Source organism: Orcinus orca, chromosome 15 (assembly GCF_937001465.1).
Source record: "Orcinus orca chromosome 15, mOrcOrc1.1, whole genome shotgun sequence".
NCBI lineage: Eukaryota > Metazoa > Chordata > Mammalia > Artiodactyla > Delphinidae > Orcinus > Orcinus orca.
In genome coordinates this window covers 86341825-86360179 of record NC_064573.1, presented here as the reverse complement: position 1 = coordinate 86360179, position 18355 = coordinate 86341825, and the positions used below count along the sequence as shown (strand labels likewise).

At 44.2% G+C, this 18355-nt stretch overlaps 1 protein-coding gene across 3 annotated transcripts in view; it reads right to left on the bottom strand.

Annotated features, from left to right (window-relative positions):
- The window catches only part of GLT1D1 (glycosyltransferase 1 domain containing 1), a 100873-nt gene that overhangs the window by 65405 nt on the left and 17113 nt on the right, over positions 1–18355 (bottom strand). For all 3 annotated transcript variants that reach the window (XM_033440675.2, XM_004276641.4, XM_033440674.2), the window contains 2 exons: positions 12339–12487; positions 7293–7398 (listed from right to left, as the gene is read on the bottom strand). In XM_033440675.2, the coding sequence (XP_033296566.1) occupies positions 7293–7398; positions 12339–12487 (255 nt within the window). The remainder of the gene's footprint in view (positions 1–7292; positions 7399–12338; positions 12488–18355) is intronic.

Sequence of the window (18355 nt, the reverse complement as noted above, 5' to 3'; positions counted from 1 at the left end):
GGTGCAGTGGTTAAGAATCCGCCTGCTAATGCAGGGGACATGGGTGCCAGCCTTGGTCTAGGAAGATCCCACATGCTGTGGATCAACGAAGCCCGTGCGTCGCAACTACTGAGCCTGCGCTCTAGAACCCGTGAGCCACAACTACTGAAGCCCGTGTGCCTAGAGCCCACGCCCTGCAAGGAGAGAAGCCTCCACAATGAGAAACCCACGCGCTGCAACGAAGACCCAACGCAGCCAAAAATAAAATAAATAAATTTATTAAAAAAAAAAAAGACAGAAAACAAGATGCACTAGAGAGGCAAGGAACTTAGATAATGTTCAGGGGCAGGTGATCCGGTCCACTGGCTTTGCCAAAGGAAAACTGGCAAAAGTGTTCAAGATTTACTAAATGTCCCCATTCATCGAGAAATGGCGGTTTCCAGAAGCAGGACTGGGTACACGTGGAATGAACCAGGAATATCTTTTGGGGCCAGAAAGTAAGAAAGCGCTTAAAACATGGCAAGGGCTTGTCGAAAGGATGCAGGAGTCAACTCAAAATATCTCCAATGGCCATGGCTTGGGTGATCTGGGCACCAAAATAAGTAATAGGAGTGATGGGTAACCCATAGAGTCAAATAAAATAAATAGCCATGGGTCCGTGTTGATGTAACTAAATAACTGAGTAAGTAAATGGGGTCAAACAGACAACTCTTCCTTACAGTAGAATTCCAATTAACAAATGTATGAGTGGTAGAAATAGAAAATTGTTGCAACCAAGAACCATTAATAGGGAATTCCCTGGCGGTTGAGTGACTAGGACTCAGAGCTTTCACAGCCGGGACCCGGTTTCTATTCCCGGTCGGGGAACAAAGGTCCCGCAAGCAGCACCTGGCGTGGCCAAAAAAAAAAGAAAGAGAAAAAAAGAACCGTTAATAGATGATTCCTCCCCACTGGCATGACCTGGAAAGGGGAGCTCACGTCCCCCTGCCTGTGTCTTCTCCAAGCCTTCCTTCTTCCCCCTCCTCACTCTCCCCAAACCAGCCACCAATCGCAGACACAGCCAATCGCATGCCTCTTACTTAAGGGAGAAATACGGAATCCTTCCCTTTGGGTAGAATAAACGTGAACAAGCAGGACCAGACCACATCAGACCTTGCATCTGAGCCCAGCAGGGATCGGACTGCTGGCATCACTTATGAGATGCTCTCCACATCCCCCGAACATTGGCAAGAAACACAAATAAACTGTACTCTGAGGGCATCAACTTTACTCCAAGAAATGAGGATAAAAAGGAGAGAAGAGCAACTAAATATCAACTGCAAGGAGAGTGCAGAAGCCTTCCTTTGTGGAAGTCCGCAAAAATGAGAAACTTAAGAACCAAACAAAGAACAAACTATGCATGTAAATTGCCTGGCACAGTTCCTGGTCCCTAATTCATTTAACATCTGATAAACATCTGCTATTATTATTTTCTACTAGTACTAACACCACTACTGGGACTTGTGCAAAACATTAGGGCGCCCCACGTGGCCAGTGAACAAATTATTTGACAGCCTAAAACTTTCAGAAAAAAAAAAGACACCAAAAGCAAGAACAGCCAACGAACAAAGAATAAGGTCAATAACACAAAGACCAAGCAATTTACCCTATAACGGCATTTATGAACAGCCACTCATCTGCCAAGTGTGATGCTCTACTTTTCGGTGAGAATGTCAGTTCCACGTAGGCTGGAACGCGGCTCTGTTCATGGCCACCTCCCAAGCCCCTGGAGTGTCTGGCACCCAGGAGATGGGCAAAAATACCTGCTGCCTGTATACGTGTATAAGTAAGAGAAGGAACAGTTCTGCCTTAAATTCCAACAGGAAGCAGGTGAGGGGGAGGGATGGGTGGAGAGGGGGAGGAAAGAGCACGAAAATGTCCCAGGTGTGTGGAGCGGACTCTGTGTGCACGGCAGCCTGGCGGCTGACTGTGACTGTCCCCCACCCATGTGACCGTCCCCACCATCACGTCCTGCTCATTTCAGAACCCAAGATGAGGCATCAGGAGGAGCTACAGCGTCAGTTTAAGACGGCAGGGAAGGATGAGAGTCTTGGGAAGGTTCTCCTCAAAGGTGCGTGTGAAAATGTTTTCGGAGTCAGAGGGGTGAACTGGAGCTAACTTGAAAGACAGGCCACTTATTCCAGGGCCACAGATAACAAGGTCTTTCTTCTGGCTCCCCATATAGGAACAGGGGGCCTGGCTTTACATCCACCTAATAGATAACCTTTTAAGAGAGTTTCTAGCCCAAAGATCCTTGGAAGATAAAGATATTTAAAATAACACATTTCTACCATTTGCAAAAGCCAAGACATGGAAACAACCTAAGTGTCCATCGACAGAGGAATGGACAAAGAAGATGTGGTTCATATATACAATGGAATACTACTCAGCCGTAACAAAGAATGAAATAATGCCCTTTGCAGCAACGTGGATGGACCTAGACATGATCATACTAAGTGAAGTAAGTCAGACAGAGAAAGACAAATACCATATGACATTTATATGTGGAATCTAAAATATGGCACAAACGAACTTATCTACGAAACAGAAACAGACTCACGGATGTAGAGAACAGACTGGTGGTTGCTAAGGGGGAGGGGGGTTGGGGGAGGGATGGAGTGGGAGGTTGGGGTCAGCAGATGTAAACTATTATATATAGGATGGATAAACAAGGTCCTGCTGTAGAGCACAGGGAACTATACTCAATATCCTGAGATAAACCATAATGGAAAAGAATATTTAAAAAAGAGTGTAGGGGCTTCCCTGGTGGCGCAGCGGTTGGGAGTCCGCCTGCCGATGCAGGGGACACGGGTTCGTGCCCCGGTCCGGGAAGATCCCACATGCCGTGGAGCGGCTGGGCCCGTGGGCCGTGGCCGCTGGGCCTGCGCGTCCGGAGCCTGTGCTCCGCAGCGGGAGAGGCCACAGCAGTGAGAGGCCCGCGTACCGCAAAAAAAAAAAAAAAAAAAAAAAAAAAAGAGTGTATATATATGTAAAGCTAAATCACTTTGCTGTACAGCAGAAAGTAACACAATATTGTAAATCTACTATATACTTCAATCAAAAATAAAATAAAATACTATTTAAGGTAACATAAAAAATAAAATAACACACTTTTTAGGAAAAGTATAAAAGTACCACTTTTGCTTGAACACTGCCATTTCAAAACACACTTACGTTGACATAGAGTTCTGTTTGTCAAAAACATCTTTAGTAACACTGAAAAAGCATATGAAATTACCAACATTCAACCAGTTTTGACCTACAAAACAGTAACTTCACATGCCATTGATTCCATAATCGTGAGAGTATTTGTGAGGCAATTCATTTCATACAAACTCTCTTTTGCTCATTTGCTTGGCAGTGTTAAGTTTTTCTAATATGCACCTGGATAAGACTTCACTAAACAATTTCCACAAATTTCAAATACTCCTTATTTAATTTTGGTGTTTATAACTACCAAATACTTATTATAATATTCATAAGCCAAAAAGCGGATGCTAAAATAAGTTCGCATACTATACCATACAGGAAAAGTTTTCAATACTAAAAAAGTTGAAAAATATACCTTATAGGGAAAATAAAACTATTTAAATGAAACACTCGTTATAAAGCTAGACAAGTTCAATGCTTTGTTCTACAGAAAAGTGTACTGTATTGTGTCGGACAAGAAATCTGTGATTCACGCAACTTCCCTGCCCACTAACTCCAATCAATATCCCCAAATAAAAATCAATGTGTGGGGCTTCCCTGGTGGCGCAGTGGTTGAGAGTCCGCCTGCCGATGCAGGGGACACGGGTTCGTGCCCCAGTCCGGGAAGATCCCACATGCCGCGGAGCGGCTAGGCCCGTGAGCCATGGCCACTGAGCCTGCGCGTCCGGAGCCTGTGCTCCGCAACGGGAGAGGCCACAGCAGTGAGAGGCCCGCGTAACGCAAAAAAAAAAAAAAAAAAAAAAAATCAATGTGTGTTTTAATAACAACACAATGAATAATGTTAATGATAATATCATAAGATGAATTCATTCCACATTGTTTCTCCCAAGCAGAATGATTTTCCTTCTATGAGATAGTGCATTACAAACTGCAGGAATGTAAAGGCAATAAATTCTTAGGGTGTAAGAACAACAACAAGAAGAAAACCTATAATGATAGATCACCTTTCGAGGTGAGCCAACACTGTTTTAATACCTTTATTTATTGTAAAACACACACACATACGCGGAGCGTACTCTCTATCTTAAAAAGGTTGCGTTTCCCCATTTATGTCCAGGAAGTCTTCAGGAAGAAGCAGTGTCCTGAAATGCAATGCCATCTATTTGTAACCCTAGTTTTAAGAGGCAAGATTGACACCTATCTTTCCCCACAAAAAAATTAGGCTGCGAAATAGAACCTGGGGTTCTGTCCTTGGTGTGGATCAGAAATGCGACAGTTACACACACTTGAAGACGTCTGGATTCCCACAGCTTCTCAGCCATGCAAGGGTTACAGACGAGCACAGAAAATTCATGGTTAGTATAGCTTTGTTATACAGCAGAAACTAACCCACCATTGTAAAACAATTATACTCTAATAAATACGTTAAATAATAATAAAAAAGAAAGTAAAAAGAAAATTCATGGTTGGCCACTTACTGGGGACATGGAAGCAACCTAAATGTCAATCAACAGATGAATGGATAAGGAAAATGTGGCATGCACATACACTAGAATACTTTTCAGCCTTAAAAAAGGAGGACATCCCGACATCTGCAACAACATGGATGAACCTGGGACATATTTATGTTCAGGAAAACAAGCCAGATGTGGAAGGACAAATACTGTATGATTCTACAGACACGTGGAATCTAAAGTAGTCAAACTCATGGAAGCATGAGTAGCATGGGAGGGGTTGGGGGAGGGGGACACAGAGGGAGGGGAAAACAGGGAGCTATTAGTCAAAGGTCACAAAGTTTCAGTTGTACGAGATGAACATGCCCTAGAGCTCTCCTGTACAGCAGAGAGCCTACAGGTAATAATACTGTAGGTAAACAATTTGCTAAGAGGGTAGATTTTCTGTTAAGTGTTCTTATCATAAAAATTAAAATAATAATAAAAATAAAGAAGGTGGGAGTAAACTTTTGGAGGTGATGGATGTGGTTACAGCATAAATTGTGATGATGGTTTCACAGGTATACACTGATCTCCAAACTCAGCAAGTTGTGTGCCTTGATTACGTACAGCTTTTTGCATGGCAATCATTCCTCAGTAAAGTGGTTAAAAAATTAATAAGTAGTGTTTACACATTTTAAAAATTCATCACCTGTTTTTTTTTTTTTTTTTTTCCCCCAATGATTCAAAAATTTACTAGAGTTGAAAGGATGCTTCAACAGTACTGGTTGGGTTTTCGGTAAGCTTTGAATTCAGGGTGATTCGATGGCAGGTGAGACTCTGAATCATCAGCAGCCAGTGGGTGCATGGGGGGCAGAGACCACATCCACCCACGTCAACCCTTCCGTGGAATCACCCCAGAAAGCCCGCCAAGAAGAGTGCTTTGCTTTGCTTTGGGTACGCATGTATATTTCTTCTTTCGATTTCATTAGCTCTTTTTTTCACAATTTTTATATGAACAGAGAGGATTTTTATTTTATTATGATGTTAGTTATTATGACTGTGATTGTTATAAAGAGAAAATGGGGTGTTTCTGTTTCCCCACCAAGCCTCCCAGTTCACTCCAGAATGCTGTACAGATATTATCATTTTCTAAGAATGCCTTGACATGCAGAAGGTTGGGAAGTACAGCTCTGGGTTCTCAGCAGGGGCAGTAACTCCCATCCCAGGGGCTAGAAATGTGGGCAGGTGTGTTTAACTGCTGCAGTACCCAGCAGGTGCTGTGGACACGCAGTGTCCAGAGTCTGGGACATGCGGGGCAGCCCCACAATGAATAACTATCCTGCCCAGAATACCCACAGTGACCCTACTGAGAAACCCGCTCGCTGGTTGCTCTCACAAATGGTTTATATAGAGCCCAGAAACCCGTATAGGTTAAGAGCCACGTCAAAGGGATTCCTCTTGACACAACTAGAAACATGAAAATTACCACAGAAAACATCTTGTTAGTGAAGGCAAATATACAGTAAAGGTAGTAAATCAGCCGTGTACAAAGCTAGTAGGAAGGTTAACAGACAAAGAGTAGGAGAATCACCTGTATACCACAATCTACATAGTTAAGGGAGATGCAAAACAAAAAGATGTACAATGCGTACGACGTCAAAACCAGTAAATGTGGGGGGGAGCAGGGTGGGGAAGTAAAAAGGCAGCGTTGTTAAAATGTGCTTGAACTCAGAGAACAGCAAGTTAACATAATCACGTAGATCGATAGACAGTAAATACAGTACGTAACTATGTAACATCTTTGTATGGTGACAGATGGAAACTAGACTTATCGTGGGGATCACCTTCAAATGTAGACACATATTGAATCACTGCGTTGTGTAACAGGAACTAACATAGAGTTGTAGGTCAATCATACTTCAAAACCAACCAATCAAACAAACAGACTCAGAGAAAAAGAGATCCAATTCGTGGTGACCAGAGGCGGGGAGTGGGGAAGGGGCAATTCGATGGAGGCAACCAAAGGTACAAACTTCCAGGTGTAAGACAAATAAGTCCCAGGGATGTCACGTACAACACGATACATATAATTAACCCTGCCGCATGTTATACGTGAAAGTTAAGCAAGTAAATCCTAAGAGTTCTCACCACAAGGAAAGAAGGGTTTTTTTTTCTATTTATTTGAATTTGTATCCATACGAAATGATGAATGTTCAGTAAACTTCCTGTGATAATCGTTTCAAGTACGCAAGTCAAATCATTATGTCGTACAGCTTAAACTTATACAGGGCTGCACGTCAATCGTATCTCAAGGAAACTGGAAAAAGTATTCTACTTGGGCAAACCTGATGCAAAGTCAACCCCAACTTGTGTGCCAATAAAGCCTGAGTTTATCCATCTCATCTCTTAGCAAGAATTCTGTTTCTTCCACCACTCAGAACATTCTAAGCACGTTCGTCCAATATTAACTGCAGTCAAAGAACTATTCAAGTGCAATAACTTGTTTACAATGACTATTTGTGGCAAAATAAACAGGCACCAAATGAAAGGAACAAAAAGAAAGAAATTGATTCTACATGGAAAGATGTAAACCTCCCAAACTACTGGTTTCCTCTGTCTTTGTGTGTCAGTGAATTTCAACCAAAAGGGTTAGATGCTTAACTCCTGTGAAATTCTCTTAAGTCTTACCTGGCTTCTTCTAGGACTTTTCCCATCACTTTGTTTTTTTCTCCCTGCTTGACGTCTTCATTTAAATCAGTTCCACCAAAGATGATTCCAAAAGGAATTCCATGACCTGCAAAATAGGATAATTAACAAAGCACAGTTTACCTTCGGAAACACCCCTTGGTAACCATCCCAAAGCGACGATATCAAAAACTGAAGTTCCCACAACGTAGGGGGCATATTTGGTGGTTTGTTGAATTTTACCCACAGCTCTTCTGAATAGAACAGATGTCACTGTTAAGAACATGACACGGGGTTAATCACGTGAGACAAGACGATTTTAAATCAATTTGCTTTCAATTTTAACACATGAAAAATGTTGTTGGCCTCCATCTATCAAAGCCAAGCGTATCGTTCGGAAATGGGTTAATCTGGAGCTACTGGTGCTTTTATGACAGGAAAAGAGGGCTTCAAATTTAGATCTGCTGTTCATAGTAACCGTCACCATGCTGGCAAGGAACCAAGAGGGAGAGGAAAGAGACACAGACCGTATCTTCAGGCACACACAGTACAACAGCAATGATAGAACGTGGAGGGCACAAATATATGGGAACCAAAAATACTGGAGATGTTGCGTGCATCAAATGGAAAAGGATTCCCCCCGGGAGGATGTTTATTCTGAATGAAGGGCCCTGGGCTGATGGAAGGCACATTCCCTGGCTGGGTCATTTCACAAGGCACCAAACGTGCACAGGTCAAGTTAAACAGTGTGCTCATCACACAGGGCTCCCTAGAAGGACTTCCAAAGGTCAATAAAAATTTCAAAAGAGCAAAGGCAAACCACTAAACAGACCAGGTCTAACTTCAGTCCATACTGGGGTTTCTCAAACAAGCCATCTCTACTGAGATTCAATATGTAAGTGGAGAAGGTACAGATCTTTCCTTGTATTTGCCTTAGAAGTGTCTGTCACGCAAATGAGCAGATTCTATCTTTTCTCTTTCTGGTGAAGTGTCTCTCTCTTCACTGCGAAGAATTCAGCCTTTAGCTACTAAGCTCACCAATAACACATAAGAGGTACAGAAAGGCTGTGAGTAAAAAACTCAAATGAAAACTTAAAAAAAAATTTTTTTAAGTAAAAAAAAAATCAAGTGCATTTTGATTAACCCAATATGTGTGTAGGAAAACAACAAACATACATTTCTCTGTACAAAGAACACCTGTGAAAGGATAAACAGAAAAAACCTAGCTGCTGTTGCCTCTATAGAAGGGACCCTGGCAGTCCAGTGGTTAGGGCTCAATGCTTTCACTGAGGGCCCAGGTTCAAGCCCTGGCTGGGGAACTAAGATTCCACAAGCTGCACGGTGTGGCCAAAAGAAAAAAGAAGGAACCCGGAAGGCGACTGATTTGGAACAGGAGAGAAACTTACTTCTTTTCTCTCTATAACACTTTATATTGTTTTCATTTCTTACTATGGACTGGTGTGACCTTTTCCAAAAATACTAAACAGTCAGGCAGACACGGAAAGGCGAGTGTGGTAGAGATGATTCCTCTTCTGCCATGGTCTTAGACTTTGGGGGACGCTGAGATGGGGAGAATGATTTTAGCACGTGGGATGGACTTGAATCTTTGGGGACCAGAGAAAGGTCTGTGGTAGGTAGAATAATGACCTCCAAAGACGTCCATCTGTAATTCCCGGAATCTATGAATATGTCACACAGCAAAGGGAAATTAAGGTTTTGACTAATCTCTTCCTGTTTCTTGTTGAGAACATGCTTTAGGCTTGAACCTAAAAGAACAGGCAGCATCAAGTGTCTGATTAAGAAGCCAGGTTCAGGAAACCACGAGATTTTCTTCTCAGCCAGCTACTGGGAGTGACCGGTTTTCAGCATAAGCACTGATGTGGAAAGATCGCTAAGTTATGCACTTAAATATACAAAGTAGGGCTTCCCTGGTGGCGCAGCGGTTGAGGGTCCGCCTGCCGATGCAGGGGACACGGGTTCGTGCCCCGGTCCGGGAAGATCCCACATGCCGCGGAGCGGCTGGGCCCGTGAGCCATGGCCACTGAGCCTGCGCGTCCGGAGCCTGTGCTCCGCAACGGGAGAGGCCACAACAGTGAGAGGCCCGCGTACCGCAAAAAAAAAAAAAAAAATATATATATATATATGTGTGTGTGTATATATATATATACACAAAGTAAGGCCTGCATATCAAGAGAGGGTCCAACTTCCTATGGTGTGGGAAGCAAGAGAGAGAGCTGGAAGATTAAATAAGGTTTGATACAGTGCAGGGAAACAGGAAGTCACCTTTAGCAATGAAACGTCTGAAGATTTCAGAAGTTGACACATTTTGCTAAGTGAAGTGTTATCCCCGTATGATGATTACTGTAGGTAATTTGGGGCCTCAGGTGACATACTACCTCCTGAAAAGCTGCCACTGCCAGGTCATTTAATTCATATTTGGAAAAAGCCACTCACGGCTCAACAACAAAATGATCTGCCCTGCCTCTACTCGGTGGCCGCTGGGCTCTCAGTGAAGTCAAATTGGCCTTGGGAGGGTTAAGAAGAAATATCCAAATATTGTAGCTGAAGCCAAGAGGATGACTGCATGCACATCCTTTCGCGGTCCAAGGAAGCAGTGTTTTTTGTTTTTGTTTTTGATTTATTTTTATTTATTTATTTCTGGCTGCATTGGGTCTTCATTGCTGCACGTGGGCTTTCTCTAGCTGTGGCGAACAGGGGCTACTCTTCATCGTGGTGCGTGGGTTTCTCACTGCGGTGGCTTCTCTTGTTGCGGAGCACAGGTTCTAGGTGCGCAGGCTTCAGCAGTTGTGGCACACGGGCTCAGTAGTTGTGGCTCGTGGGCTCAGTAGTTGTGGCTCGTGGGCTCAGTAGTTGTGGCTTGCAGGCTCTAGAGTGCAGGCTCAGTGGTTGTGGAGCACGGGCTTAGTTGCTCTGCAGCATGTGGGATCTTCCCGGACCAGGGCTCGAACCTGTGTCCCCTGCATTGGCAGGAGGATTCTTAACCACTGCGCCACCAGGGAATCCCAGAAGCAGTGTTTAAAGGTCCCCGTGGATTCGTTTTCTAAGAGAAGGTACTGCTGTTTGACCTCAGTATTTACTATTAATTAAGAGCTCATGCTCTGTGCAGTTGCATCCAATACTTTGCAGGCAGAGATGCCAATCATTTTGCTGCAGTTGTAATGGTTTATGTTAGAAGTCAATTTGTCTGGTCTAAGGGAGGCCCAGAGAGCTGGTATAACATGATTTCTGGATGTGTCTGGGAGGATGTTTCTGGAAGAGACTAGCATTTGAATCTGTAGTCTGAGGAAGGAAGATCTCCCTCAACAATGCAGGTGGGCCTCACCCAATCCGTTGAGGGCTTGAATAGAACTAAAAGGGGGAGGAAGGGTGAATTCATGCTCTCTGCTTAAACTGGGACATCCATCTTCTCCTGCCCTCGGACACCACCACTCCTGGTTCTTGGGCTTCTAGACTCAGACTGGGGCTTACACCGTCAGCCCCCCAATTCTCAGGCTTTCAGACTCGGGTTGAATGAAACCACCGGTTTTCCTGGGTGTCCAGCTTGCAGATGGCAGACTGTGGGAATTCTCAGCCTCTATAATCACATAGCCAATCCCTGTAATAAATCTTCACATACGTGTGTATGTGTGTGTGTGTGTGTGTGTGTGTGTGTGTGTGTGTGTATCTATATCTACATCGGTATCTATATCTATATCTCCTCTTGGCTCTGTTTCTGTAGAAAACCCTAACACACCAGTAGAAAAGATAGCTCCCCGCAACCCTTGGGACTTCCCTGGTGGTCCAGTGGTTAAGACTTTGAGCTTCTACTGCAGGGGGCATGGGTTCAATCCCTGGTTGGGGAACTAAGATCCTGCATGCCATGCAGCACAGCCAGAAAAAAAAAAAAAGAAAAGAAAAGAAAGCCCCAAAGCTTACGGTTGATTGCCCTGCTGGACATAACCAGTTCTGCAGCTAACCTAATCCTAGCCTATTCAAATTTCAGTCCCTCCGTGGATGGATCTAGAGACTGCCATACAGAGTGAAGTAAGTCAGAAGGACAAAAACAAATATTGTATATTAACACATATATGTGGAAACTAGAAAAATGGTACAGATGAACCGGTTTGCAGGGCAGAAATAGAGACACAGATGTAGAGAACAAACGTATGGCCATCAAGGGGGGAAACTGGGGGTGGTGGTGGGATGAATTGGGAGTTTGGGATTGACATGTATACACTGATGTGTACAAAATGTATGACTAATAAGAACCTGCTGTATAAAAAAAATAATAAAATTCAAAAAAAAATCTCAGTCCCTCAAATGCTCTTTAAACTGGCTTTAGTATCTTAGTAGTTTCTTCATTAATAAATCAGTTGAATAAACTCTCTCCTATGTGCTCACTTCTATATTTTGTGAAAGAGTCACATTTTTAACTGTTGAAAATTAGACTTTGAGTTAAGAAATACACATCAAAAACATTCAGGATAAAACTCTTCATGCCGTAGGGACTTCCCTGGTGGCGCAGTGGTTAGGAATCCGCCTGCCAGTACAGGGGACAGGAGTTCAATCTCTGGTCCGGGAATATCCCACATGCTGTGGAGCAACTAAGCCCGTGCACCACAACTACTGAGCCTGCGCTCTAGAGCCTGTGAGCCACAACTACTGAGCCCACATGCCACAACTACTGAACCCTGCGCGCCTAGAGCCTGTGCTCCGCAACAAGAGAAGCCACCGCAATGAGAAGCCCGTGCGCAGCAACGAAGACCCTATATAGCCAAAAATAAATAAATAAATTACTTTTAAAAATTGTAAAAAAAAAATGACCCTTCATGCCGAAAAACAGCTTCAGTATATATGCATCCATTCTCAATTGGTGTAGTTACATCGTTTTTAGAAAACTACTCCGTTTAGAAGAGCAAAGCAAAAAGATGATTGTATCCCTTCCATTTCTGAGCAGGGATAAGCTGCTTCATCGATGTTTAAGTTGAAATCGCAGGCGCTCTGGTTTTGTGACTGCTAGGGCTCCACCTTTGGGGAAGGGGGCGTTACCTGGCAGAAGTCTACCCCCTCTATATAGATGAAGAGCCATAGCTGCCTCCAAGCTCTCAGCCTTGATGAAGTTGGAGATTTCGGATGGGCTTTCAAAGTCCAAGGCATTTTTCAGAATACACACGTGACCCGCAGCTTCTAGATGGTCCCTTTATCAAAAAATACACAGAGAAAGAAAAAGACAGGAGAGAAAAGCATTAAAAGGGCACAAGTTGCTGCTGTGGTTAAAACTGAAAACCAATCCAAAGATTAGTCAAATCAGAAGTTAATACTACATATTTTCTGAATTGTCCTTTAGAGACAATCGACCTAAAATACATTCATCCACCAGTCTCAGACGCCAGGACTGGGACTGGCACTGAGGCCAGCCGGAGGAAGGGCCAATTCAGGAAGGTTTGGCAGCCTTGACACATGAGGCACCCACGGCCACTTCCAGTGACATTTGCTGCACCAGAAAGCTCCCTCCCCTTCTTTAATTCTTTGATTTCACTTTTTCCTCCTGTTTCTCAAAGTTTGTGTTTAGGCATCTGTGACTCAGTTTTTCATCAAGAATTCAAAAGTCACCCATTATCAGAGCTTCAAGAAATACTCCATGGCCTTTCCATTCTACCTCCCAAAAATCTTTCAAATATGTCTCTTTTCTTCTCATCCCGGTTCAGTTCCTTGCAACAGAAATCTAAAATACAAATCCGATAAACCAAAAAGAAACTTCCTGAGTGGCAGAAAAAGCATGGGCAAAATCAAAGGACAAATGAGAAACTGGGGGGGAAAAACACAACTATTTACAACACTTACAAAAGGAAAGAAGCTAATTTGCTTAATATGTAAAGAACTCTCATAAATCAATAAGAAAAAAACCCTAACAACCCAATAGGAAAATAGGTATCACCATAAAATTGCAGTCCATGACAAACAAAACAAAAACAAAAAAACCCCCCTACAATTGGGCTTTTAAATATGAGAAATGGTGATCAACTTCAGTCATCCTTTTAATGTAGAAAATCTGTAAAGAACAAGAGTCTGCCTATGGCTTCATGAAATAAACATTCCTATACTGGGTAAACTGGTACAACCTCTTCTGTGGGCAAAGTAGAAACAGCTAATATATTTAAAATGCACAAACTCTGTGACCAAACAACTCCACTTCTCAGAACTGATTCCAAAGACACACTTGGATATGGGTGCAAAACATGCACCCAAGAGTAAGCACCGAGGCTATATCCGAAGCAGCAAAAAGACTAACACTGACCTCAGTGTGCGTCCGTAGGGGACCAGTCACATTATGGCGCATATGAGGTACTCAGGTCTGATGCCATGAAAAGAGTGCAGATCACTATGCAGTCATTTAGAATGAACTCCAAGACACATTGTTAATGAAAAGAGGACACACTGTTAATGAAGTGTTCTTCAAAAGGTGAAGAACACTTTGTGCATATATAGTTTGTGTGCACAGAACACCTCTAGAAGGATACAGAAGAAATAGATAATAATGATTCTGTCTAAAGAGGACAGGGACCAGGGTGGGGGAGAGAGTATCTTCTCATCACAGACCATTTTGCATGGCTGGATTCTTTGACCAGGTGCATATATTATCTTTTTTTTTTTTTTGCAGTACGCGGGCCTCTCACTGTTGTGGCCTCTCCCGTTGTGGAGCACAGGCTCCAGACACACAGGCTCAGCGGCCATGGTCACAGGCCCAGCCGCTCTGCGGCATGTGGGATCTTCCCTGACCGGGGCACGAACCCGTGTCCCCTGCATCAGCAGGCGGACTCCCAACCACTGCACCACCAGGGAAGCCCTATCTTATCTTTTAAAATTGTTTGAGGTGCATGTGAATATACAACCAATCCAACCAGGTTCATTAAAACCCTCAAATGGGGACTCCCCTGGCAGTCCAGTGGTTAAGACTCTGTGCTTCCCCTGCAGGGGATGCGAGTTTGATCCCTGGTTGGGGAACTAAGATTCTGCATGCTGCATGGCACAGCCAAAATAAAAATTAAAAAAACAAAACAAAAAACCTCAAATGGCTTGGGGTAGTCAGCCCAACTGTCAACTCCATGAGAATGGGGCCTGGATCTGTCTTGCTTACTGAATGAACTAATGGCTGAATGTGTCTCTGGGATCAAGTCCAAACACCCTAGCCTAGCACACAACACCCTTCATAGCCTGCATCCCCTGCACAGCCAGGCACATCCCACTCTTGACACCCTTAGCTCCAGTCCAGCCCTTCCACCTGCAGGACACGCAACACATCATGTCTTCTGAGCCCCATGACCATGTCCCAACATTCCCCAATGCCAGCTCCCTTCAGTGAAATCTGACAGCCCCTGCTGCTAACACAGCCGTCTCTCTCACTGTTTCCATTGTTCTCCGAGCCCATCGCTACCACAATCACTCTGGGATGCAGTTATATGAACAAGGCAGTCACATCGTACTTAGTGCTTCTATTACAGAATCAATAACCTACAAGGACCTACTGTATAGCACAGGGAACTATACTCAATATCTTGTAATAACCTATAATGGAAAAGAATCTGAAAAAGAATGTGTGTGTGTGTGTGTGTGTGTGTGTGTGTGTGTGTGTGTAGAGAACTGAATCACTTTGTGGTACACCTGAAACTAATGCAACATTGTAAATCAACTATACTCCAAAAAAAAGAAACAATAGCTCAGTGATAAAACAGAGTCCCAGATCCTCCTGAAGTGATACAGATAACAATGTGATGCATCTCTTTGAGTCGTTCTGCAAGAACTAAGACCCCTCACCCAGATGGAGGATGGTGACTACACACTGAGCGTAACCATGTGGACCCTGAGGACTGAGGTTCCCAGAACATCACTCCGTTACCTCTCCACCAACCAATCAAAAGAAAGGCATGCACCCTGCAGCCCTCATCCCAAATGTTGCCTTTAAAAACACTTCCCTGAAAACCACTGGGGAGTTTGGGTCTTTGGAGCATGAGCTGCCCATTCTCCTTATTTGGCACCCGCAATAAACACTGTACTTTCCTTCACCGCAACCTGGTGTCAGTAGATCGGCTTTGCTGTGCGTCGGGCGTGTGGACCCGAGGTTCAGTTGAGTAACACAGTGAGAAGTGCCCACTGCTCACTCGGCAGCACACACCAGAGCTCCACGAGCATCTCTGCCATCTTGTCTCTCCTCTGCTGCATCATCCCAGGTCCTTCCAAATCATTTTCGAATCTCTACTCTCCCTCCCTATGTCGCCACCTCAGTCCCTCACTGCAATCCTGCTAGCATTCAATCCAGAACCTTCACTGTGGCAACCATTCGGCTCACGCCGGCCAGGCCAGCTGCTCTCTCCTGCTGGCTCTTCAGCTGCCTCGGCTTCTCAACTCCACAAGCCCCTTCCTGCCTCAGGGCATCCGCACATACAGGTCCCTTGGCCAGGAATGCTGTTCCCAGCCTCTCTCCCTCTTCACCCAGCTAACCTACAGGTTTGAAACCCCAGCTTAAAAAGTTATTTCTCATACACATATGTTCACAGCGGCACTATTCATAGTAGCCAGTAAGTGGAAACCACCCAAATGTCCTTCAACTGATGGATGGACAAGCAAAATGTGATATGTCCGTCAACGGAATGTATTATTCAGCTATAAAAGAATTAAGTACTGATGCATTATGTAAAGTCCTCAAAAAGGACCACATAGCATATGATTCCATTTATAGGAGATGTCCAGAATAGGCAAATCCATGGGGACAGAAAGACTCGTGGTTGCCCAGAGCTGGGGAAAGGGGCATGGGGGGGTGACTGCTAACAGGTCTGGGGTGCCTTTTGAGACGGCTGAAAATGTTCTGAAATTAGATAGTGGCAATGGTGTGTGACTTTATGAATATACTAAAACCCACTGAACTGGATGCTTTTAAAAGGGTGAATTTTATGGTATGTGAATTATACCTCAATAAAAGAAACTGTATGAGAAAGAAAAAACTATTTCTCAGGGGAGCCTCCCAGACCCCCCCCCGCAGAACTAGGTCTGTCCTTCGAACATACTCTTACCACCCAGCACTTCTTCCTAGCACTGATCATATTGTAATTAAATCATCTGTGTAATCGTATGTTCGTGCTAGAAGGCTGGAAACTTCTTTCAAATGACAGGGCTTAGCACTGAGCTGATGTGCTAGAAATTCTCCGGCTGAATGGCTGCTGGTTTCTGCAGGGCTCACCTGTCCTTCCCTGGCTCCACGCCCAGGGTCTTCACAGTGCTGTGTCCACTAGAGATGCTCAATAATAAATATTTGCCAAATGAAAACAATAACCGACAATGATTACATCAGGGGGAGGAAACGAAATAGCCTCTTCCCACTGACTTAATGTACATCTGCAGTTTCTGAAACTGAGCAGGACCCTGTGGGGCTACTGGGCTCAGAAGCCTTCCTGTGTCCCCCATTTCTTGTTTGTAGGAAATACGCTGCAGCCTCCATGACCTTCCCTGAGTTCCAAAGGGCAGGTTCAACAGCGGAGGGAGGGGATGCAGAGACAAGGGGGGAGCAGCTAAGACACAATAGAGCAGGGGGATGGGATGAAGTAGGAGACTGGGATTGACATATATACACTACTGTGTATAAAACAGATAACTAATGAGAACCCGCTCTATAGCACAGGGAACTCTACTCAATGCACTGTGGTGACCTAAATGGGAAGGAAATCTAAAAAAGAGGGGATATATGTATACATATAACTGATTCACGTTGCTGTATAGCAGAAACTAACACAACACTGTAAAGCAACTACACTCCAATAAAAATTAATTTCAAAAAAAGAAACTATAAAAAGAACTATAAAACTATAAAAAAGAAACCTTGGGGCAGGGTCCTGGTTCCACCTCAAGGGATACACAGAACAATATCTTTGAGCTCTTCTGCAGAACTAAAACCCCTAAACTAAAAACTAAAACAAATGGAAAATGTTAACTACTTGATAAAGCAGTTTTCATTCCAGAGAGGTCACAGTTTTATAACCTCGGGAACCACAGAAGCTCACCAGATCCCCTGAGGCCAGATTAAAGGACTGTATCCTTATCAGCAACCCCGCCCTTGACCCATTGCTATAAAACTCCTCAGGGACTTCCCTGGTGGTCCAGTGGTTAAGACTCCGCGCTTCCACTGCAGGCGGCATGGGTTCAATCCCTGGTTGGGGAACTAAGATCCCGATGGCCGCATGGCTTGGCCAAAACAACTCCTCACCAGATCCTCCCAGGTTGGGACACACAGTTTTTGAGGGCATTAGCCCACTGTGGCCCCCTCTGCCTGGCAAAGCAATAAAGCTATTGTTTTCTACTTCACCCAAAACTCTGCTTCCGAGATTCGATTGGGCACCGGGGCACAGAGGCCAGGTTTTCGGCATCATTTCCTTGGCATCTTCTAAAGAAAAAGTAGAAAACTTGAATAGGCTCAGGCTTTTTTCCTTCCCATATGCTTGGCACTCACAGCAGAGTTCACACTTAGACCAGCAGAAGGCAGCTGGGCAGTAGGGTCAGGGTTGCATTGGATGCCACGATGTTTGCCTTTCTTCCTTTTTTTTTTTTTCCCCTTCCAGTGAGTTTCCAGAAAGTCTTGTTTGCTGCTTCTGTTATCTAAAGTGCTTCCCATTCAAATAAAAATACTTTTATACACCGTCTTCCAGACGAAGGCTGAAGGAAGGACACAAGTCACAGCTGCTGTACAAAGTGCTGCTGTCGCTCGGGGACGCTGCGTTCACTGGGGCGCCAGGGCGCTCATCCAAGCACTGACTTCTAGGACTCCCTACTCTGGACCTCGGAAGCCTCAATCCTTCACCTTTTCTTCTTTCCCATCGCTCTCTCTTCTTATTTTGTATGTATGTATGTATGTATGTATGTATGTACGTATTCTATTTTAAAATTTTTTTGGCTGTACCTTGCGGCTTGCGGGATCTTAGTTCCCCAACCAGGGACTGAACCTGGGCCCTTGGCAGTGAAAGTGCAGAGTCCTAACCACTGGACCACCAGGGAACTCCCTTCTTTTCCATCTCTTTTCC